The following is a 26,207-nucleotide window of genomic DNA, read 5'->3' as shown; positions in this document are numbered from 1 at the left end:
CTCTTTTTCTAAAAAATTTAGAAATATTTATCAAGAGCGTTTTTTTTCCGTAAAGTAAATTATAAATTTTTAATGGTTAGATAAAATCAATAAAACATAATTGAAGTTAGAGGCCAATATTGTAATGGTTCTTTAAGTAAATTCTAAAGAGTTTTTATTCAAAAATTTATTTTAAAAAAATTAAATTTGTAAATGTTTGAGCCTTTATAATCATCATCAACAATTACTGCTACGATAATTTTTGCCTAATATTGATTGGAAGGCGCAATGCATTGCGTATTTAGTTAACAGCTATTGGCGTTTCGTGTTTCATAATTCTTGAAGTCATTTTTTTAATGACATAAATTGATATTAAAAATTTAAGTTGGAGTAGTTTTTTAAGCCTTTGTATTTTTTGTTTTGTTTCGTTCAAAAACAATGTCGAGAGTGTTCCAGTTTTTTTATCTGTACAGTTATAAATCACTTTTAAAAGTGTATAAATTAAAAATTTAAACAATGTTTTAGATTTTCCTTAAATTGATTAATATTAAAACAGGTAACCAAAAACATCTTTATTTGTAAAGCTTGACGTGAAGTTTATGAACGTAACCCATTTGACATTAGGATTGGCTTGATTTTTTTCTCAAAAAGTGATTCAGAGTCGTAGTTCGTAGTTTTACTTTATGAACTGTTTTAGTTATATTCGAATGAAATTGTATATTAATTTAAAAAGTGATAGTGATTTACAAATAACAAAATTGTTATTGTGCTAATTGTAAGTACAGTTTAAGAGTTTATTTTTAATTTTACGCATACCGAACGTTAGATGCTTTTACTTTGGACATAGGAACAATAACATCATGTATTGAAGTTATTGTGGTTGTTTGCACGTGACTCAAGGCCAACATGTCTCGTTTAATTGGATTGATGTGTTAGGATGTTAAATTGCAATATGCAAAAATATCACATAAGCCAAAACTGCACAGCAAATGTTTAGATTACGAAACATACGTCGTTATCATTTTCAAAACAATGTAGCCCGTAGCATAAATAAACACAAAGTGATCTACTATATCTTCTCCGATTGTCCTAAATGTTATTTACATATTTGATAAGCATATTCATCCATTTTGTAAATGCCAAATTCTGTATCGCTCTGTGATGTTTTTTTAATAGCGGCCAACGTACATTGTTATTCATTTAAAATACAAATTTATTATCTAATTACATAAATTGAAAACCGGGAAAAAATGTTTCGAAATACGAAAATAAATATACACAAAACTATCACATTAAGAATTACAATGTTATGAATGTTAAGTACACAGTAAAATGTAGTAAGTGGATCAACTAGGAAGTCCTACATTGTCAGGAACTAAATATTTATAAATTAATAACCCTCTAGATGAAAAATAGCACACAGTTTTGCTATGCCCATATATAATGTTGTTCATTAACATCAAATAAAAAAATGTGTCACTAATAATTTAAAATTGATAAACTATATATTGTAACATGTTACACCAAAGAACACTTGGTCACAATGGAAGTATTTTAATACATTCATACTTATGGAATGTACTATATATAATATAGCCAACACATAATATTATAATATATATATTTAATTTGTCTGCTTTCAACTAGTAAGTACACTTTACATTCTTCACTTTTGATATATTCCAACTGAAATCTCTATACTGTGACACATATGCACACTTTCCTAACCTACTGCATAGCAGGTACAGTTAGTTTTATAGTTGATATAGGCACTTTTGTAGTCACCACCTTTGTTACCTAGAATCCAGGACTTTAAATGAGCAAATCAATTGTGTATACAGAAAGCATATATGTAATTAATATATTAGGCACTGGAAAGTAATGTCATTTCTGTCAACATATTTTACAGAAAAACTGATTGAATTTTACTACTCTGGTATTGAAATTTTGTGTACTAGATGGCAAAAGGTTGTTGATAACGAAGGTGATTGTATTATTGATTGGAAATAAAAATTTGTTAATAATGTAGTTGTGTTCATTTAACTTAAGAAAGTGACATTACTTTCTGGTCCACCTAATATTTCAGACTGTCTTTGAAATGTTAGTAAAATTTTTAAGTTAATATTGTTAAAAGTAATTTGTTACAAATTATTATGAATCTCTGGTAGATGACTCTTTTTGATTCTGACAGATTTGTCTGCACTGCCTCACCTCGTTCTATGACATCTTGACTGCCCTCCAAATAGTTATAATAAATAATGTAATAGCTTGTGCCGAAGCTCATGAGAAAGCCCACAGCCTTAGTTTCTATAACAGAGTCTAACTAAATAAGCCATGATATAATGTTTTTAAGGATTTTATTTATATAAATAAATCAAATTGTGACCAATCACTCCATGGAATGATGAGACATGTGACTTAGGGTTTTGAAAGCATCCATGCTTATGCTAAAGCTCTTGAAGACACTGTTCAGCTTTGTGTTTAGGCTAAGCTTCTTCTCTCCCTCTCGTTCTAAGCTCTACACTTAAATCTTAGTGAAGATATTAATAATTATAGTTGAATAGTGTTTTCCAATGACAAAAACTTGTATTCATTAATACAAACTGCAATATTTTTATGCTTTTATGCTAATGACATATTTTATTACCATTTTGAAAAAAATCGGTATATCCAAATATATATATTTTAAAACATGTTTTTTAATAATCAAATATTACATGTCTTAAGAGAGAAAGTTGTTTCCTAGAATATGCAAATAACTATACAGGTTATACGTTGTCTATAAAAGATGTTATTTACGATTTTTTCATAGCTTAACTAAAACTGGTAACACTTGATATTTGAAAGCTTGATTTAAACAAAAAAATCTCTAATTAAAATATTTTTAATAATGCTATCATTCTCAAAGGTGATTCAACCTTTTGTATATGAAAATTAGAAACCATATATAAAGAAAGTTGGCTACTGGTGATAATAATTAGAGAATCTTATTATTAGTTACACATTCATTAATTAAAACATCATTATCCTAAATATCATTATGTTGATGTTAAATAAGTTAGCTTATGTTAGCCCATGCTTTAACCACAAGAAATAGGAGAACAGATTAAGTAATGTCAGTTGAGAATTGGGAATAAATTTTGTGTTTGTTGTGTATTAAAGACTTATTTGGTCTAATTGCTATATTATAAAGAGTACACTAAAAATCTTTTAATAAGGCACCTGGATAAATAATGCTTGCTTCAATTCAAGTAAAAGTTTTGGCTCTCACAGGTGTCCTCAAATTAAATTATACACATTTTCACAGAGACCATAGTCCAGCTTTAATAAACATAAGCCATAAGAAACATTTATTACATGGAGCAAGTGATTTAAAATCACATTTTCTTGGCATATCATCTCATAAATAAATAATTTCATCTGATGCTCCTAAGATGGCTTTGTTAGAGTAGAACTTAATGCTAAGCTCTTTATGTACTCCTTCCCCACAAATCCAGTGAAGCTATAAATGCCAAATAGCTTAATTTTGTCAGAAAATTCTGGATGCTAGCAACTTCGAAGCAACTGTGGATGTCACATAGCTAAAATGAAATAGTTTAAAATTTATAGCAAAGGTCAAAATTTATAAATGATACAATGATGTCACTATATCATAATGACTTAATATAAAGTGGCTGGGTCATTGAGGTTATATCATAAGATTGATTGATTCATATGTTAACTAGAGTTTTGAAGAAATTATTAATGCAGCATTGACTAGTATTCATTCTTTGTTTGTGTTTTTATTATTGATATTATTTTCAATGGCTTTTAAATATTATCCAACGGCCTAGCCTTGCTCTGCAACCAATAAATTTGTTCCTGGCCATTATGTTAAAAGTATGCCTTCACACTTGATTTGTGAACTTGACATTCAAAAAGAGAAGCTTAGCCTGCTTGATGATAACTCATCACATTCTTAATGTGAACAAACAGAACATTATGATAAAGTATTAACAAAGGGTTTACAAAGTCACATTAAGATTTCATTAAAATCCAGATTCAAATCATTGTCTCAAGTTTTTTCTATTAGCTGGGTGCAAGCCATTTCCTATCGGTCTCATTGGTATAGATATCTATGAGGCTATGATCCTATGAAATGATGATTAAAAATTATGATAATTCTAAACACATTTTGATACAGCTGACATTCTAAGCCATGGCCACTTTGAGAGCCCATGCGGCTGGTCATTCCATGGAACTAAGGTGTAAGCGACTTGAAATCTTTGTGACTTCATAATCCGGTGAAACAAATCATTATTTGATTACCATACTGAACCAAACTGTCAAGCGAGCTACCTAGTTTTACCAAACCATGGACATGGCACCTATGTCCAGTAGTGAATATTCTGAATAATGATGATAAATTGAAGTAAGTATTTTTTTTCTTACAGTGGACACGGATCATGTTCTCGGAGCGGTTCGCGAGCCACACAGGAGTGCACGCGACGTGACAGTTGGAAGTTACCCCGGCGCGTGATGCAATAACGCCATGCAGCGTTATGCGGCCGCCTGCCTCCTGGCGCTACTGGCGCTCATCACCAACGCCGCCGGGAATGTCCTCGTCTACACCGTAGAAACGCCACACACGGTAACAATTCTGAATTTACCTCAATATGTACTAAATGGGTATTATTGACAATTGACAACTCAAGCCGCTGTCTTCTTGGTGGCCCTTGAGCCGGTCTAAACTGATCTAAGAGCTCGGTGGTCTCATTCGGGTGAAGTAGCAATTATATCCAAACCGAGGTCCCTCTGGAAGTCCGTGAGTTTTGCATCTTTAAAAGTCCTTGTGTCCTAAGTTAGGATATTATGTAGCATGTCAGACATCTATACAGACATACATTCATATATATATATATGTATGTCTGTATAAATGTATATATATTTACATAAGTAGGTTTGTATGTATGTAAATGTGACACTGAAATATGTAGTAAACTGTTTTTTTTTTATAATGTACGCCCTTAACTTCTCTCTGCTTTGTCTCTCATCTCCATCTAAAGGTTGTATGGTAGAGATCGCTTTGAGCAAGACCGCCTCTTGGGGGTACCTATAAATTATTTTATAATAGTAAATAAATAAATAAAATACCATCACAGCCGTCATAACATTGTGTACGGCAGTACATTATAGTTCTTGCTCACGCTTGTGCAATTAAACGGAAATTTCATTGCGTGACCACTTCGCACATAACTCGATCAGCTCATCGCACGTACCGGGGCCCGCTCGAACTGGCATTAATTAAACTTTTTTATACAATTCCTGCAGGCATCATGTGCCAGCAAAGCGAGGTACAAAGAAGTTTTAAATGGGAAAATCATAATTTTAAAAACTTCTTTATAAAATCAATAACTTTTATTTTAAATTATCAAACAAAAGTATAATAAGTTGAGCAAATGGTTTCTTCGCATTTTATATCAATACAATTTTTTTCAAAGTGTATATTACATTTAACTATAATTCTTGAGCAGTTGTCATGGGTTTAATTTCCGGGATACAGTGTTATATAATTCACATTTTGTGCATTAATTATATAGCCACAGCGCACAAACATCTTTCCAGAGCCATCCCGCCTGCAAAGTGTGGCGATTATGATATAGCCCTCCATAAATATCCTAGAAGGCAGACCTAGGCCTTGTAGTGGACCGCTAGTCCTTTTCTGGAGCATACAGATGGAGCCCATGTCAGCGGCATACAGCCCGTTTCTGGAGCACGAAAATGGAATCTACTTCATGATTATGAAAAACAATGTCCTATAAAAGACCCCGTTAGCAATTGTTAAGATGTAGTGAACACATAGAGCTTGTTTTTTAGGATTGTCCTGAGCTTCTTGCGCATACTGAATTACATTTTCCTTATTTAAATGAAGAGGATCCTTAACAGTGATGTCGCTTCATTATTTTGATTTCATTTAGGCTATATCCGATAAAGTGTATATGTATTTCTAAACTTTATTAAAAGATGTGTTGTTGTGCAGTTTCTTTCTACTTCTTATCCACAACTATAACATCTTGCGGAGCAGAATCAAAAAAACAGAAAATATGTGAAAAAAAAAGTTGACGATCAGTAAAAGTTCCAATGTTGAATAAATTAATTTTATCTTTATCTTTATTTATATGAAAATTATGGTCTATCTGTAATCTTAAGTTTAAAAGAAATTTAATATCCGAATTAAAATATATAATATTATTATCGTGTACCTACTGACACATATAATAAAACTGTATATAGAAAAGGAAGCAAATCCAATCACACTAAGTTGCAACTATTTTATCTATAAAGCGGAATTAATATATAATTATTTTACGCGTTTCAAATGAGATGCAATATTTTAATCATCAAAGTAATATAAATTTCTTTAAAAATGTAAATTCTTTATTTATTTTTTCAAAAAAAAATAATTTCTTTTTTCCCAATCCTTTAAACAGTCACACTTTAGTCTTTTTCCGTTACAGCCTTCAAAACCTTCGATTCGGTTTTTATCTCCTCAATCGTGTCAAAACGTCCCCGCATTGGTCTTTTAAATTTGCTGTATAGCTAGAAAGTCGCATAGAGTCACAGACGAATATGGTAGTTGCGGAATGAAACGTGTCAAATTTTGACAAAAAAAAGTAGCGAAGAACGCAGTATGACGTCGACCAATCGAAACTTGACGGCGTTTGAGATACAAAACATCCTTCAAAATGATTTGTGCCGAGCCAAATGTTATTCCAACTTTTTATAAATAGATGCATAACAAATGTTATAGACAGTTCTACCAACCTAGGAAAAAAAATTACCCTAGAGTTTTAAATGATAATTTCTACTAACTTTTTGATCGTAGTAGTATATAAAATTCTCGTGTCACATTGTTTTTAGACATACGCATCTGAAACGGCTTGACCGATTTTTTTCAAGTACCATACGTATATTCACTATGTCGTGCAGTCGTAAATTATATTTAAAATCCTTAATAAGAGTGGCTCATACTAAAAATTTATTTAATTTTTTTGGACAACATTTTTTATTTTCATCGGACATGGCATTAAAATACATACAACCCTAAATTTTCACCCTTTACTATCAAGCTCTATTTATTAATAACAATACTACGCAATATTACAATGTAAATTAATATTTAGTGTTTTATTACTTTTATATTACGTTGTCTTTGAACGACATTGGCATTTACTTCCTCTGTGACTTATATTACAATTAGTTGTTTATGTATATATATATAAATCCAACTCCCTTTTTACACGATTTTGAAATAATGCTGTCAACCAATATGAATAAATAAACTTTTTACACGAATTTCTTTTAGAAACTTATTTTTACAACACAACAAATACAGTTGGGTGAATACTGAACCCTCCGTATGTAAACATTGTCCTAAACCTCAAGGCATTTAATGGTCTGTAGCGCTTGGGCAGCGACTTATTATTGTACTTATTGTTTATATATTTCGGAAAGTAATGTCGCTTTCTTAAGTTATATTCACACGACTACATTTTCAACAAGTTTTTATTTCCAATTGACAATTTATTCACCTTCGTTATCAACAAACAACCTTTTGCCATTTAGTTCACAAATTTTCAATGCCGGAGCGATAAAAATCAATCGGTTTTTCTGTTTAATATGTCAACAGAAACGATATTGCTTTCCGGTCCCCCTAGTATTTAGCGTTTTAAAAAATGGAATTAGTATATAACGTGATCTTAAATATCATTAAACCTACAACAATATGTAAAAATTAATATACATTTCTTTTGCTCTCTTCCATAACTTGTGAATGACTAATGACATAAAATCGGTAAATTTTATGATGATGATACGAGGTTTCTGAACGATTTCTCGACTCGAGCGCTTCATTACCACAAATTATGTGAAGCTGCAAATGTACGTTCCGTGATCAAAAATCGTAGGCTAATGTATTACAAAACTTTATTTCACACCTCATTGTTATAGACAAGTCTTGTCAATCACGTACAACCTTCCAACTCGTTTCGTCACTTTATGGTGTTAAATATTTATTGTGTATTGTATTGCCGGCTTGACATTGGTAGGAATAGTGAATATCTTTAATACAACGCAAGTGTAATATAAACCTTTGTCACCAGAGTTATTAGATTTTTAATATTATCTTTAATTACTAGAAACATGGCCAATATGCAGTTATGGACATTTAGCATCTTATTTTAATCTATGGCATCTTTTTAACTATACGGTTAATGTAACATAATATTCTTTATTGTACAAGTTAGAAAATATATAGTAGTAAATAAAAAAATACAACGGGCGGTCTTATCGCACGAGGCAATTTCTTCCAGACAACCATAGTAGGGAAACAGTAGAAGTATAAAGGGTAGTTAACGTGTACAAAACATACATATGTATATGTCATATATATATATATATATATATATATATATAATATATAATAATACGGTATATACGTCTATCTTTATCAGACATCAACTTCATCTGACGAAAGACGCCCATTCCAAGGAATAAGTCTCCTCCGAATATCGCTATGACGACCGGTCTTACACTGTCCGTATCCAGGGATTTCTAACTTTATCTATCGTTGTCTTTGTTCCACCTGGTGATGGTTCCACCTACCCTTTTATCTTTATCAATAGAGGATTATAATTAAAGAATTAATTTTTATGAATCCTTTGTTTTTAAACAAGAACTGTAAATGGCCCGAACGGAAAGTGCAGCGGGGGTCTTATACGCCCCACGTGGCATGGAATGTGTTAATGGAAAGGACCCCTAAGAGTTTCTCTGCGACGATGAGACATTCCATGAACTCTGATCAAATTGCATCACAGTACCTATAAGGCTGGGCTTACTTTGAGTATGCTTTATTCACGCAATCCCCAGTGCTCGGGTTTGGTATAACGATGATTCGAGACCATATCGATCCATGGCCTCTCTTGGAGTCATTGAAGTTCGTGGGAGTTCAGAAACCTAAACACTATTCTCTCGAAAGAAGTGCTCTGGTGATGTCGTCAAAGAGCGGACTCTGTACTCTGTAGATCAGTACACACATTAATATACTTTTCATTTTTTTTTAATTCCACATATATTAGCATCCATGTCTTTGTTTTAACAATTACATTTAATATTTCAGTTTTTTTTTGCTCGCGTTTCTGCCTGTCACTGTGTTCTTAAATCTTTGGTATCTTTGTTTGACTTTCTATGTATATATACACATATATATATATATATATACATATATATGTGTGTGTGTGTGTGTGCAGTATAATAATTTTTATACAGTTATCCGCAACCGCAATCGATCGACCCAAGTGTATATCAATAATATCAATCAATACAAGCAATAAGTTATTACTCAACGCTGTTTTTATTGGACTAATAATCGCACGCGTTTCCTTATAACGGAGTCTTGAATTAATTTTAAAAGCTAAACTGGAACATAATTACGCTTTCTTAATCAATTGACTGCGGTAATTGCAAGTTATAAGTGTGACAAACGTATCGGCTAATTTTCTAATCAAAACGAAATTCTAAATACCAAAAAAATCTCGTCCGAAAAAAAAAGGTTAGATGTATAAAAAAAATTATATATAAATTGATTGGAAATAGGCGATAAGCTTTAAAATTTGAATGTATAGTTTATTTAAAACTTATATCTGTAACCAATCACCCTGTATAGCAGAAAAAAGACAACTCAACCTCGTGGTACACCAAAAAGTTTGGCTCATCTGCAATCAATTAATGTATGATACACCCGATTTCAAAATCAATCCTGTCAATTAATGTATGGGAGACCCTATTTAAAATTAAGGCTGTCAAATAATGTATGGGGCACCGAATCTAAAAGTCTATGTTGTCAATTAATGTATGGGACACCCTATCTAAAAATCAATGCAGTTATTTAATGTATGGGCCACCGAATCTAAAAGTCAATGTTGCCAATTCATGTATGGTACACCATATCTAAAAATCAATGCAGTCAATTAAGGTATGGGACACCGAATCTAAAAGTCAATGTTGCCAATTAATGTATGGGACACCCTATCTAAAAATCAATGCAGTCAATTAATGTATGGGACACCTAATCTAAAAGTCAATGTTGCCAATTCATGTATGGGACACCCTATCTAAAAATCAATGCTGTCAAATAATGTATGGTACACTCTAAAAATCAATGTTGTCCATTAATGTATGGAAAACCCAATCCAAAAATCAAAGATTTAAAAATTATAAATATCTAAATGATAATACAGGAAGAAAAGGCGTATTGAAAATTCGTATTACCACATAGTAAAATTAATTAGTGTCTCCTATCTGTCTGTATAACTTCATCAAATGTAACATAACAATTGTGATATTGTACAAACTCATTGAAATTGCGGAGTACAGACAGACGGTCAAGTGTAATAAGTAATAATAGATAGCTTATCGATTGCACCAGAAGATGTTTTCAATCATAGATAAACCGCCTCAGTAAAGCTTTGGCTTTGATCAATTGTTATACAGTGTAGAAATGGTGTTCAATTTGAAATAAGGATTTTTTTCATAGTTGTACAGGTTTTTAGCTAGTGAAAATCTATTTTATCACTGTAACGTTCGAAGTTTCATATTTTAATAAACTAATAGTAGCGAATTTCGTATAGGTTAAAAGATTAAATTTCCCCACAACTTTAAATATCGCACGACGCAATTTATCCCATTGTTATCGACATTCCTCGCGTACGGATGAGACATTTTCCTTATTTTTCGCAGAAAATATTTCACAATTCCAAAACAAAGACCTGCTTGTACACTTTTAATTATCTACCATCGTCCTGTTCATGACGCGAGCATCCATTACTTTGATTCTGCCGCTCGATACAGAAACTCATTGGTTATTTGGCCTGCCATTTAGAAAAGAATCACACTGAACACATTCAGAAGGCTTTGTCCTGAAAACAGAGAAACGCGATGGCTTTAAAATAGGCCTCGTCGGAATCGAAGTCTGCTCGTGTATTCATCTATATAGAAGCGTTGCCTTCACTTCTCCTAGTGCTAACACAAGTTTGCAGGTGACAGCAACCAAAGAAGTAGAGGTTCGGCTCTCTCGGGCGCCCTAGAGTCAAAATACTGAACCTCCCCTTGTGGGGGTCCTTGAGCCTAGTCACTATATGGAGGGCCCATGTAGTGACAAAAGACAAGCAAAAGAAACGATGGCTTTAAGATAGGCCTCGTCGGAATCGAAGTCTGTTTGTGTATTCATCTATATAGAAGCGCTGCCTTCACTTCTTCAGCGTTTACGCAAGTTAGCAGGTGACAGCAACCAAAGAAGTAGAGGTTCGGCTCTCTAGGGCGCCCTAGAGTCAAAATACTGAAGCCTTGAGCCTAGTTACCATATGGAGGGTCCATGTCGTGACAAAAAACAAGCATGTATAACATCGTGAATTAATTCAAGAAAAAAATTAAAAGTAAACAATCTGATTACAGCAGCAAGTGAAGCGATTAGTTTACGCAAGTGTAATCCCATTTGCAAATAACTACCTCACGTGAGCCGTATACATTGCAATATCGCATCGCAGCCAGGTTACAGTGTCGCCCGCGGTCTTAACGTCTTCTTATTACTCATTTCTGCACGGTTTTTTGAGAAAATATTTAGTGAATTTTTCATGTTTTCGACTGTTTAAAATTGTGGAACACATTTCCAAATTTACAGGGTGTATTATAAATTACTGCATTGTAATTATTATTTATAATAGGAATATTTCGTTGTCAATGGTTTTTAAATATTATTATATGCTGTTTGTATTTTAACATTTTATCTTACATGTATAGTATATGTTTGTCGGAACACTAAACAACGGATAATGTGCGATAGATGGCGCTAGTAGTAGAAACTTCAAACACTCAATGCGGGTTGTAAAAAAGGCGGTCTCATTCGATTAGCAACTGCAGTGAAAACGTTTGATTTAAGCCAAGAACTTTAAACATAAACACTTGTACATTCGTCAATGTCAACCTTTACATTTTAGTCTTGTGAAAAAAATTTGACTCGGGAATGAGTAAAAAAGGACCAAGACTGTATCGGGCATATTTGTTATATTTATATATAGACTCGATATTAATAATACAAAAAAATGAAACATTAGGTTTTTAAAAACAAGAAATATCATATGTAATTATTATCTATTTATGTATTTCCATAAAACAAAAAAGGAGTTGTGTAAATTTATACTAATGTGGCAGATCGCATTGTAATTTTGTAAATCAAGGTTATTAAAACAGTTATGTTAATTTATATTTAGAACATAATTAGATGATGATTATATTTTTAAGTATCGTAATATAGTTGGGACGAAATATTCTTAACCGCCAGTCATAATTTTAATTTTTAAAATTCAAATTTAATTATGCGCAAATAGTCAATATCTGTTAAACTATTTAAAAGAATAGAGTGATATTCATTAATAATTGTCTGGATATCTTGCAAGAAACAAATCAAGATTATTATAATAAAGTGGTAAAGTGTAAGGCACAATCGATTCAATACATGCCAGATGTAAAAGTGACTGGCAGAAGCAAAAGTGGTATTGGATGAACACCAAACCCCAAAGTAAACCAACATTTTTCGTTGCGTCTCATTGCCTCGCAGTCCTGATGGGGGCACATCTCTTGATAAACGCTGTGAAAGTGCTCCAGGTGGTTGGAATGCAGCATATCGTTAGTATAAACTAACTCTGTATTTTATTTAATAAAAAGTATAGTCGATTCGGTGTTTACTTCTACACTTGATTATGGTTGTAAAGCTTTAAAGGTATTAATGTATAATACATATGCTATCAAATAATGTATGATAATAATAGAACAATGATAATATTGTAGGTAAAAGATTCTTCGAACTAAATACCACTTCTTCCTGTGGAGCTACAACCCTTTATGAGTTTTGACCTTCTTCATAATACTCTTCCATTTCACTCTATCCTTTCACTTTGTTTACCAAGATGTCTTCGTTCTTGATACTCCTGAGATATTCCTCTATACATTCCAGCCACCACTTCCTTGGTCTTCCTCTGGGTCTTGTACGTCGCGGAGTCCAATTAGATATGGTATTAACATATTAAAATAATAATTGTCCATATTAAAATTAATTGTTGTTTACTATCTGTACCTGCAGACATTGTACTGCCAGCAGTTATATGCCAGTCGTATTACTATAGACATTTTTTAATAATGATTACAATATACAGGGTGATTGTAAATAGATCAAGATGTCATGAGAAGTAATGTATAAACCCGGATGGTCTCTTGATTCATCTGCTGTCTAAAATTGTAACTCTTTCTCATTAATGATAATAAGTGATGTAAAAAGGTTAACGAATCGATTATAAAAATTAAGTCCCATTTTGGTTACTATTTTTACAATTAAAAATAGATTGAATACTTATTTATCTAAACTAATGTGTGGTTAATCGAAAAACATCTTTAGAGAATTTTCTTTTCAGATAACGGAAGAATTCCGCGACATTCCGGCCTCGTTCGGCGACGATGTGCCAGCTGATGGGTTACGGGGCATGCTGGTACAAAGCGAACCTCCGGATGGCTGCTCCGCCCTGCCCCCGCCGCCCGTCAATGTCGACAACTTCACCGGCAAGTGGATAGTGCTGATCGCCAGGTACACACGTAAATAAAACCCATTCATCATCAGGTCGGACTATTGACGCCCACTGTACGACATGTCTCACCTAAAGATCGACACGACGACCCATCTTGCGCTGCATGCGTTTAGTGACTTCCTGCAACCTTTACTATGTCATTGGTGCACCAAGTAGGGGGGGGGGGGGGCTATTCCGTATTTGGAGGACTTTTCGATCTGTTTGCAGGATAGATCTAGAGAAGCATATAGAGATGGTTAGCATCGCCTCTCTGATGGACGACAAGAGTAGCTACGCATTCAATGGAAATAGGACTTCCGTTAAAATAGGTCGGGTAAGAAAACAAAAAAGTTCATGAAAAAATTATCAATCGTAAAAGAAAAAAAACGTTATAAAGTTAAAAGAGAAGTAAATTTATTTAGAAATTAAGTCCAGTGATAATGTACTGTGATAATAATATAAGAAACACTGTGGTACCTTGGGAATGGAGGCGAGGAATGAAATGCAGTGTTTGCTAGGAATGGCTAAGAATATTAAGAATGAAAGATATTGTGAGGAATATTAAAAGAACTTAAGAATAATAAACGAATAAAGTAAAAGGTAAGTTCTTCGAAGATCTCTGGAGTAGGCCGCTTCCAACCGGTTCTATTAAAAAATCTGTGGTGGAGGCTTACGACCAGCGGTGGACGTCCTACGGCTGAGATGATGATGCCTTCTCTAGCTTATATCTTAGTATGTTATGAGCTCTTCTCAAGACAAGACGCGTATGGAACACTCGTAGCTTTAGTTAAAAAAAAAAACCTTGATAGAGGAGCATCAATTGATCAAATTTATTCCAATTGACAATAAATTTAGCCCACCTGATTTTCTTTTTCAGAATTTTTTTTATAAATAAAAATAATGTAAACCCATGTTAAGTATTGCTGTTCGCGTACAGATATAACTGCAGCTTCGAGACGAAGATCCGAAACGCGCAGCTGGCGGGCTACGATTGCGCTATCGTCCACAATGTCAACTCTAGCGATTTGGGTGAGTTGCTACTACAAGTTTCTAGAGAAATAACTTCTTAGCATTCCATTGATTCATCGCGTTATGGGATGTGGTGTTTGCTCTCAATCTTACTCTTTTTCTGTCTCTCTACCTGCTCTCTGCCCCCTGCTTTCTCTACCTTTCCCTCTCTTCCTCTCTCTCCCTCTTTGACCTCTTCGTTCTATTTCTTTCTCCCTCTGTCACATTATCATTTATTATCACCCTTCTTTCTCTACCTTTTTCTTCCGTTCTCTCTCTTTCGCTTTTTTTAGCGAAGTTCTTTATCTTTTCAGTGAATACAAAGATAAGCCAATAACGTAAGAACGCCTCATAACACTATTCATAATTGCGCATCACGTTATTTAAAAAAAACATACTCATTATGAGCCTGAAAGGCTATCTATTTTTATAATTAATATATTTTTTTACTACCACCGCTGGCTAGAAAACTTCTTAATCCGGGGATAGAATCTTTTAAAACAACACCGCGGACATAGAAATGAACCGCTGCGCTATTTGGCTTCGTCTATCTATTGCATGTTCAGTGTTTATCGAACTTCGCGCAGAAGCACTCCTTCCTTCCGCGGCGTTGCACCGGCGATAGTAAATGCAGTTACTAGTACATGACCTCTTATCGCCGAGTCGATAAGGCAAGTGAATAGACCCCTCACTCGCATGCAATTAGTTCAGACGTGTGGATGTATTATGGAGGCCCTTTCACACACTTCAACATGTCGTCTTTTTCTATGTAAGTTTTTTTTTTAATTTGCAATAGATCTTAAGAATGCCAGTGTTGTTTATGGCTCTGAAACATTGCTTACCAACCTTTTTCAATCACATACACTTTAATAAAATTATACTTCCTTTAAGGTCTATTGACATTTTTAAATGTACTTAGTATTGTAGACATTCAAGAAGATTAGTTGAAGATGTACATGTTTTAAAAGGGGTGAATGTATAGCTCATTTGTTTGCAAAATATTTATAGATTTTGCACCTATTTCCAATCACCCCGTGTTTTTTTTTTTAATTATAATCCTTTGTAGGCAAAGCATTCGACTTCTGTCTCGAGGTCTACGATGCTATATGCTTGCCTAGAAGAAACCTATTCACTCCTGTCTTGAAAACTCCTTTGTTGTGATTGTCTGGAAACAATGATGCTGGGGGATTGTTCCAATTCTTGGATTTTCGAATAAAAGTATTAGCAAAACGCTTAGTGCGGGTGGAATTTTAACCGTGTATGGATATCGTGATTCCATACGTCTAGTTGTCCGATGAAAGAAAAGAGATTAGGGAATTATTTGGTGTGATCCCGCTGCAGACTGTACAAAATGCAGCTTGTGAAATATCGATAAACTGGTAACTTTTCGCCGATGCTCCAAGTTTTAAAGCTTAACCCATTTGGCTTCTTCACTCGTCTCTGTATGGAGTCCAAAACTTCGAGCTCCGTATAGAGTGATCACTCTGAAACTATTTGAATGCGATTGGTTAATAACTTTGATCAGTACAGAGTGTGCAAGGAGTATTAATCAACAATTAATTATTCCTCTCGTATGCCGAAGACTTGTCATGCACACACACCCTACAGTGCCACCACTTTACAACGAGCGAGTGACGCGTTGTAGTTTGGATAAACTGTATTTTTCGTTCGGAAACAAATCCTTGGAATTTTTTAATGCAAAGTTGTTGTTAATCAGCAGTATCCCTGGATGCGAGAAGCGCAGGATCAGTCATCGTGGCGATCTTTAGACGAGGGTTATGCTTTGTGGTCATAATTATCAAATAAAAAATATTCCAGTATTCTTTAGTCCTTTAACAAAGTTTATGCAAATTATATCGAAGAGGCTTATAAAATGTCTCCAGTTGGCCCAGGGAGCAATGGAGAAGGCTATACTCGCAGTATCGCTGTGAGATCAAATCAGAAATGATATCCGTAGAAGAGCTAGTCGTTGACTTAACTCGAAGAATTGCTCGTCTATAGTGACAGTGGGCGGGGCACATCGCTCGTGTACCTGCTGGCCGTTGGGGCCGAAGGGTTCTCGAGTGCTGATCATGAGCCAGTAGACTTGGTGTGGGTAGGTACTTCAATAAAACCCTTTCAAAGGGACTAAAAGAGCATCAGGTTCGCGGGGACAATGCGAACCCAAGAAGGGCAGCAACGCGAAGTGATCTCGTGTACAGCGGGATGCCGAGGAAAGTACAGCTTCTACCCGAGATTTGACACAGTACTAACGGTTGCTGCAAGTTTCGTAGAAGAGTCAGTGGCACTTTCATATGTACCGAAGACGACCACCGATTTTTAGTGGGTAGGAAGCCCACATAACACTGTCCTTCCTCTAGAGGGCAGGGTATCATGTGTTCATCATGAAGATTTTCCCCGATACCAAAAAAAGTCCTCAAATAAATGAACTGACGACACTGCACGACAAGACTTGTCTTTGTGGTACTCTTTGGGGAGGCCTGAACATCCAATTAGGTGTCTATTGACTGACATGATTCTTCATATATCGGCAGTAAACAAGCAATGTAAAAATATAAGCAAATTGCTATTCTATTATCGGTACAATTACAAACATGTTTACTCGAAGTTATCATTAATGTGTTTACATTGTGTATTAAAGTGAAAGTTTATGTACTATATAAATATACACTGCTCAAAGTTTACAACAAAGATCTTCCCAGTGAGATAATTATATATAATTGTACAAAAACACTTGTTGAAAAGAGCGAATGTATAGCTCGTTTCAAATTGTTTATAATATAGTAAAAGGTCTATATTCGCGGGATATATGTCTTGTACTTTGCGGCGTAATGCCCGGTTCAGTAGCGTCACTTCGACGGAACGTACTGCGGTAAGAAAAGGATTAACACTGCATTACTTCTTAAATAGAACATAAGGGTTTCGTACGTCATTTGTTTGTACGGTGAAAAAAAAAATAATTGCCTTGTCGATTTCACTGTACTCTCGACTAGTGTTGACGATGAAATTTTACTTTCCAGAGACAATGTCCGCCAAAAACCCCGATGGCATAAACATACCGTCGGTGTTCGTGAGCGACCTCGCTGGACTCATACTCTCCGATCAATACCTCTACACGTCTAACCAGTGAGTAATTTTTTATATATTATCTGTAGTAAAAAAATCAACATATATTTATTCAAGAAGGAATCTACGTGCGCTTTTAAATCGTCGATTATTTCAACATTATAGCCTCCGGCTCGAAAAACTGATCTGTTGAGAAGACCCGACCAGAAACCTAACAGTCGCACCTATAAATGAAATTAACTATTTTTCATGTACAGATTAATGTATAAATCATGTAAATGAGACGACAAACCAAGTTCCACACGTTCCGATCAATTAAGGTCGGAGAAGTAGTCAAACATCAAGCCATCTGTTCATAGATATCTCGTGTGCGTCTTGTCAACGGCGCCCTCTCTCGACTAATTGGTAACACACCGATACCTTAAATTAGACATAAAAATATTTTAAATGATTTATGTGACCATTACTATTATATTGTATCGCAAAGGTCATTACACCTAAAAAAAGGTGAAAGGGTTGACACAAGGAAATTGTGTAAACATTTACAACCTCAACATCAATGTGTTGAGTAGAGTATAATAAAACGCATTGAAGGACATCAGTCCACAAGGTGAAGAGACGACCTTCTAAGGTTATTGGAAGATGCTAGAAGCTCACCGCTTTCAAACGGTCATAGGCTCTGATCTAAGAATGAAAATGGCATGGGAAACCATATGAATGTGCACAAACAGAAATTGTAAAGGATGAAGGGTGAAAGTGATATAAAAGAATAAAAATAAAAACGAGATTATGAGAGTTATAAGGTCCCTGCCCAGCAGATGGCAGGAGAGAACGAGAGGTCTCCAAAAAGAGAGGCCATAAAGACACCGGTCGAAATCTACAGGAAAGCCTCTATTCTGAAGCATATCCTGAGGCTGGAATGATGATGAATTAATTCAAATTTAAAATATATTTCCTCAGGTAGGCATTTAAACGAACTTTAATAATATTAGTAAATTACCAAGTTGGCTCGGATTGCTGAGAAGAGCAGGCAAGAAACTCAACAGTTGCTCTATTCAAACAAAATTTAATGTTTTTTCATATGCATATTATAATATCAATGTATCAATTAAAAACTAGAATTCTATAATTAGATTTATTTAAGAATATACTTTAAATTTTAGATTTAAAGCTAAGAAATGGAAGGTCTAAGAGACCCCTTGGGACTTTATTATACATGTGTACACCCGGACAGTCATTGCTAATGAAATCATTGTTGATGTTTCAGTTATTATATAATGGTGAACGGTGACCTGCCATACAACATAAATAGTCTGCTGGTACCTTTCGCAGTGGTGGTGGTGCTGTGTTTAATCGTGATACTCATATTTATGGTGAGCTTTTTATTCGCAAACTGATTTTTTTATCACCACAGTAGATAATTTACCAATCCATATAGCATAAAACATATTGATGTATAAAAGTTTTAAAACAGGGAAACATGTAGCTTATTTGTTAGCTAAAAGCTGTAACTAATTTGGTTTTGCACCTTTTTCATATCACTCTGTATAAAATAGTAAGAATTTTTTTTATTGGAATGTGGTTAAGCTAATTACTTCTAGCAGTACAGTCTGCAGGGACAGATTGAGTAATTAATTTAATATGTGGTACTCAGAATTTTTATGTAGCTTTTTCTAAGTATATCATAATTATTGAAACCATTGATTTTGGAATATGGGTTGCCATACATTAATTGAAAGTAAATTGCGGTAACACTCACCTTTTAAAGCTTCTACACCTCTAAGCAAACATATGTGCATAGTTTTCCGTATAACTTAATGATATATATATATATATATATATATATATATATATATATATATATATATATATCATCAAATAGAATATTTAAAAATATGTTAGACATGTTGAAGTGGCGCGCAGAACAGATGGCTGTTGGAACCTAAAGGTTATGGAGTGAAAACCTGGAACTTGTTGTAGCCGTCGGAATACGCTGGATGGAAATAAAGATAGCTGGTTCCATAAAATTTGTGGTCTATGTGGCCTATATGCAAAAGTTTACATTCTACAATTGAAATTGTAATGTTAGGTTAAAAATGAAATATGTTCGTTTTATTAAAATCAAACTCGGTTCAAATTAATTACATAATATCAAAAAAATTACATAAGTCTTAAAGTATCGTAATATAGGGAGGGGAATTTCGAAGCCTTTGTAACTGGTATGCAAAGAAGCAATGCCTGACGGACAAAACATTTGATTTCAGATAGTAAAGTGTATAAAGGACAGACGCCGAGCGCGAAGGCATCGCCTGCCGAACCGCTCCCTCAAGAAGATACCGACATGCAAGTTCAGCAAGGGCGACCCATACGACACTTGCGCCATCTGCCTGGAAGATTACCAGGAAGGCGAGAGGCTACGGGTGTTGCCATGCGCACACGGTTAGTGCTGCCACATATATTCAAGTATATTAATGGTATCTTTATATATACTGTTTTTAATTATTTTTTTTATTTATATATCAGAACAGAAGTCTGAGAGTCAGAAGTGAGGGTATTCTTATAATTTATTTTAAAAGATTGTGGGTAATCTTGGAAAGTAGTAAAAGAGACTCTTTAAAAGTGATCATTAATGTCAAAGAGATACCTGTCAATTATTCAAAAGTTGTATATTGTTATTTATTTACATAAAATTTCAAATAGTTTCTTGCTATGTATGAGTTTGTTACAAAAAGGATTTTTTAAATAAATATTCAATTAGGAATTATTATTGTATTGATGAAATAGTGTAAATATTGATGGCTGAGCAGTAAAAGTTCAGCGATTTGAACACTGGGATACAATCTTAAATAATTGACATTTTGTATATAATATATAGGATTGTCACTGCTCACAAATAAGTTTCCAGAAGTTAGGCAGCGCCATCCCCCTGCGTACTATAATGATTATGGTATGTCTCTGATAGATATCTTTGGGGGAGGCCTGTACCTTGCAGTGGGTTGGAACGACCATGAAGATAAATGGATAGATAATTTACATATCTACTAAGATGGCTATCATGTCGCGATCATACTTAAAATATTAATAGTAGTAAGTAAAGGAAACATAAAAGGCCTGACAAAGAAAAAGACTCCAAACCCTATAAAATAACTAGGAGTTGCTAAAACATTACCATTAAACTTCGTAATCGAAAATGTATTCGTTAAAAATTGATTTTTTTTTCACTAATTTAAAATATCTTTATTTGAGTAGGCATTTACATGCACTTTTGAATTGTCGATTATTTTAATTCTATAGGTAATAAGCCACCACCGGTTGGGAACATTGATCTTAGAAGAGCTGACAAGAAACTCAACAATTGCTCTTTTAAAATGAAATTTAATTTTTGAAGTGTACATTATAATATCAACCATGTAAATGTGACAACAAACAAATCTCTAGCTTTAAATTATAAATAGCCCGCACAGCTTATTTTGTTATATAAACAGAATTAATTCAGCATTGCCCAGTAATAAAATACCTTAACATAGTTAGTCAAAATATATAGATGCCAAGATATTAAGATTTATTCCTACAATTTTTTATTGATGACCATAATGCCTACAAATTATCGCACAAAAAAAGGCTGCACATATATAAAAGATGTGTTTCTGTTGTGCAGCGTACCACGCGAAGTGCATCGACCCTTGGCTGACGCAGAACAGGCGCGTGTGTCCCGTTTGCAAGCGTCGCGTGCTGGCGGCCGGCGAGCGACGCGCTCGCTCCGACAGCGACAGCGACACCGAGCCGCTGCTCAACTCGCAGCCCGACAACCCGCCCCCCACTCAGGTACCTCCCTAAACAAAACGCCCCCTACCGTTCTTAGAGCTCATTTATAGTTCCCACTCCTCTCTTGTTTACCGTAAGAGAGCACGGACTCGTAAGCATGGCGAGAATCTGAAACTCCCTTTTGTTGATTACCAAAAAGATCTCCAATCTAAGGGCATAACAGCTATGATATGAGGAAGGAGGCCTATGACCAGCAGTGGACTTTTTACATCCGAAATGATGATGATTTTTATCAACTATGCTTATTATACAAATTTATTTATTTACTCTTTATTATAAATGTCCACGTGGTCTTTTACCGTCCACTTGCCCTACAACCAGTAGTTAGTCGAAGTCATAAGGTTGTCTGCGGGGGATGTGGCCAAAATAACTAAGGGCTCGTCGATCGTATAGAGCAACCTTGTCTTAATTGAGTTGATCAAGGATGGAGTTATTGGTTCATCTTGCTGTCCATAATATGAAAAGTGTGACTTAATTAACAGTTTCGCCGGTTGATATATATTGTTTCCAACAGGGCGGCACCTTCGAGGAGGAGAGAGAGAACCCGTTTGTCCGCGCGGCGCGCTACGTGGCGCGGCTGAGGGGACGCCGACATACCAACCCGGAAGACGCAGAGGTAAATCATATTGCTAACACTATAATTGCCGATCAAAGCTAATAATATATATATATATATATATATATATATATATATATAGGTTAGTCATAATGACGTATAAGGGGGAGTCCAGATTTTGATCAGACCAGCAGGACCAGGAGTTCCGTAGAAAAAAGCCAAGATCACCGACGTAAGTCTGAGAATTGCTCATTTAAAGTGGCAGTGGTTGGAGCACATCGCTCGCGCAAACGACGGCCGGTGGGCCGACCCTCCTCTAGGTGGACCAACCTCATTATCAAGAACGAGGGAAGACGCTGGATACGAGCACGCAAGAATTGCTATTGCATTCATATATATTGCTATGACTTACAGTGGGCGTCCATCGAGTGACGAGTGATTAAACGACGTAAAACTGCATTGGCTACACTGATAGCAGAGAAAAATGTTTATTTTAAATATTATCAATGTGGAGACGTAAAAATTGCCGGAGTGTTCCATTAGAATTAATTACTTTAAAAAAAAGAAACCTCACACATACCCTCATACTTGCGTTCGAGCAAGTAATTATCATCGTCAATTTTTAACTACGGATTATAAATAATCACGATTACAGATCTTTGCGTTTTGTTTTATGACTTTAAGTCCTTACATTTATAAAATAAAACCTCTGACTTGGTGAAAAAATAATGATTGTTTTTATTATAAAAAAGTAAATTTATACTTGTGCAGTGAGATATGTAGACGAACGCAAATGAAGACAGCCTAGCGGATTGGTAAGCTGAGATGGCAATTGGCAGACAGTGCCCAGAACATATGACAACCGCTTGCAAAAAAAAATTATTATCAGTTTTGATGATTAAAACATTGTTTTGAAATATTATTAAGAATCCTTTGAGTATTTTGTTTAATCACGTAAATTTTTTTTCAGGGTGCACAAGCCACGGAAGAAACTGAAAGGACCAATAATGACGAAAAGTGAGTATGGATTTTTCAAACATGTACAATATTTATTTATCTAATGTCTATGTAAAGTCCATCCTAAGTAAGAAAAGGATCAATATATAGCTACTTCCGCCAATGCAGTAGTAGTCGTGCAATAAAATACACCGCCCGCCAGCTCGCTGATAAATGCGCATGTGGCAAACAATGCGAATTACACAACTACCACCGCTAATTCACTTAACACGTGTTTCACCCCTACACATGTTTACATAATTATTCAGACAGTTTATTAACTAAACTAAAGACTAAGTCATACAGGTTATCTTCTTATTAGATTGTGCATAGATCTTCACTAGGTCATCTGTGTTTATTAAGGCTTAATAATTAAGAAAAATATTTTTAAATTAATCTGAACTACTTAATATCGAATAACACGCTCTCTCCATAGCAATACATGAGTATAGAGCCTCCCGAACCCATACACCTGACGGCCCATTTGTAAAAAGAAACATCATTCTACTACGAAGGGCCGTCAGGCGATAACGGTTGTTCTTCATTATCACATTGTCTTAATTTGTTCACCTGAGATGTTGCTAATGGTTTTACGATTCATAAATTTGGCAATTTGAACTCAAAAGGAGACAAAATCACCTTGCATATTGTATATGTATCTCAATGAATTCTTTGGTGGTCTCAAAACAGAACCACTGCATCCGGAGGATCATTTATATATGTCGCCACCCACTGCCGGGACAGCATCCCACCGCCCTATGTTATTCAAAACAATAAACTTCAGACACAATAACATGTGCATTTTTAAACTTAACTTTTCATCCAGTTTTTCTATAAAATACTTCAATTGTTTTTTATTCAACTGCAGTGACTAGGCGAAAATTGAATGTTTATTTACATATTTTCTAACTTTATGGATTTTATTCACAAATACCAGTTTCGTGTATGTACCGGACGATCATAATTTAAAAATCAAATGTTTGGTTCCATGACTAAGAATCATCATTGTACAGGTTAAACTGCTAATTGTTTCCTATATAATAATTATTTAATCTTTCATAATTCTACTGTCACCGAAAGCACATTGATACATGGAGAGACGGAGAATGATACATAAAAGGTTGCTAATAAAATGTTTTATGTAATCATAGCGTGGAAGTAGAAGTTAATGAATCCCAGCCGCTGGTGCCGGGGGATGGAAGCCGACGTTCGCGACGCTCTCGACGATCACGAAGCTCCCGCCCTCGTCCCAATTCCTCCATAAACAGCGACACGCGCGGTGAGATCGGTAAGATTCTTCTTGTTCTCAGCTTATAGACTCATACTACAAGGCATAAGCTTCACCCAAAGGTCGCCACAATGACGCGACCTTAGCTGTTTCGTCTGTCCGTCTAATAGTGGGCCTACTCAAGCTACGTCTACTGGCTCAGTAGCATTCATTTTGCCATCACCAACGACATTTAAAAAAATGTTAAAATCAAACATGAAACGTGACATAAAAGAGAATTTGATGGTTTAGTAGATACAGTAATAATACAATTTCGACAAAATAATATTAATCGGATTAAAAAAATACATGACTGAAGTTAAACTTTCAAATAAAAATCAATGGGGCGATTGTTTATAGCTGTAATAACGAATGTATAGCTCATTTTAAAAAAGAGTTAAAATTATAGTTAATTATTGTTTATTATTTTCCCTGCACAGAAGTTATTGGCTGGTCGCATTCTAATATAAAACATAAATTAACATCATTTATTATAGACGATTTGAAAGAAAAAAGATGATTTGAATTAGGTGTAAAAGATTTTTGCTAACAAATGATCAATGCATTTATTTTTTTAAATGGAAAGTCACCGATGATTGATATTTCACTCAACGTGATCCAATAATTATTTTTCCAGGTGTAGCAGCTCTCCCAATATCTCCCGCAGACATGGCACCTCCGCACTTGACTTTATGAACGCGTTGTACCCCTGCTTGAGTCAATTGGGACGAGATGTGCACACGCTGCTCCGGCAGCCATATTGGAACTTCGAATCACTGACCTGAAACATAAATAAAGAACTAATGATGGATCCCAGTCCTCGATTCGAGCGAACGCAAGTGTTGCTAGTTATAAATATATAGTGACAAATATAGTGTCGAAATTACACAACATTATACATACAACTGCTTATCGTCTAATATTGACAAGTGTGAATATATTATCCATTCAGGACAAAGGTTCCCATACATATTTCACGTAAACCTCTATAAAAATTAAGTATGGACAACTGCAGCTATCATTTTCACAAAAACTCAACAAAAAATGTAAAGATCTATTATGAAAATATGTGTTGTGGGCTCAGTTCAAAAATATTGGTGAAGAATCAAACAAGTTCACTTATATGGCTACATAGATAGGTGAAGACCAGCGTTTTAGTTTTTCATTATCATAACCAGATAAATTTTTGTGGACTTATGACTTGAACCCCCTTTTTTTGACGCGCCTATGTACACCCTCGACGAGTCTCCTATAGACCCCTGGGAACCTGAACCACTTTGGGAAGTAAGGCTTCAGAAAGAACTGTTTTTCGTTGTTTTGAGCTTTATTATATGTATTAGTATTGCATTAATAACATACCTTGCAAGGGTCGAAATAACAGACGGTTCGAATAATAAAGATATATTTAATTATGACTTTAAAAATGTTATATATACATATAAATTATTGTTATGATCAGAGATTGGTAAATTGAGAATGCTTATTTGCCTATAGTTATTCTGATAAAAATTTCAATGGAACAATGTCTACTGTATATATGCATATTCCAATTTTCAATTAAACTAGTTGGAAGTGCCCTGCCCTCAACATCGATCTATGACCTAAACAAGTTAATTTAAGGCCAAAAAATTATGGAAGTGGATTTTTAATCGCGGAGTTGAAATAAAATCGAGAATAACTAATTGATCGGTATTGTACGTTAAACCTAATTAAAACATTAAATTCGATCATAAAATACTAAGATTAACCAAATGTAGGCCGTAAATATCTCACCATTTCAAAGAGAATCTTTATCGGCCAATGGCAAATGGCAAATTGCTTATTATTGATTTTCACCCAAACCCTAGCCTATCAAGAT

The 26,207-nt window shown here is 34.6% G+C and overlaps 1 protein-coding gene across 1 annotated transcript; it reads left to right on the top strand.

Moving 5' to 3' along the window:
* Positions 1–619: 619 nt before the first annotated feature.
* On the top strand, positions 620–26,207 carry gzl (godzilla E3 ubiquitin protein ligase). Its single transcript, XM_068772694.1, has 12 exons — positions 620–754; positions 4,413–4,609; positions 13,482–13,651; positions 14,569–14,660; positions 17,660–17,765; positions 18,973–19,078; positions 19,970–20,144; positions 21,364–21,530; positions 22,045–22,146; positions 23,057–23,103; positions 24,234–24,370; positions 24,987–26,207. Exons 2-12 carry the CDS (start codon positions 4,511–4,513, stop codon positions 25,043–25,045), a joined length of 1,260 nt encoding a protein of 419 aa, XP_068628795.1. The 5' UTR covers positions 620–754; positions 4,413–4,510; the 3' UTR covers positions 25,046–26,207.

This window comes from Battus philenor, unplaced genomic scaffold (assembly GCF_028537555.1).
Source record: "Battus philenor isolate CCGP_79_NKW_IND1 unplaced genomic scaffold, ilBatPhil1.0.hap1 SCAF_5, whole genome shotgun sequence".
NCBI classification, from domain to species: domain Eukaryota; kingdom Metazoa; phylum Arthropoda; class Insecta; order Lepidoptera; family Papilionidae; genus Battus; species Battus philenor.
The sequence above is the reverse complement of the archived record's forward strand: the minus strand, read 5'-3'. Positions and strand labels throughout refer to the sequence as shown.

Bases quoted from the DNA above. Each gene is read 5' to 3' on its own strand.
- gzl (XM_068772694.1), top strand. From the start codon at position 4,511: ATGCAGCGTTATGCGGCCGCCTGCCTCCTGGCGCTACTGGCGCTCATC. The intron at 14,661-17,659 runs GTGAGTTGCTAC...TTTACTTTCCAG, and splicing joins TGTCAACTCTAGCGATTTGG to AGACAATGTCCGCCAAAAAC. The intron at 24,371-24,986 runs GTAAGATTCTTC...TTATTTTTCCAG, and splicing joins CGACACGCGCGGTGAGATCG to GTGTAGCAGCTCTCCCAATA.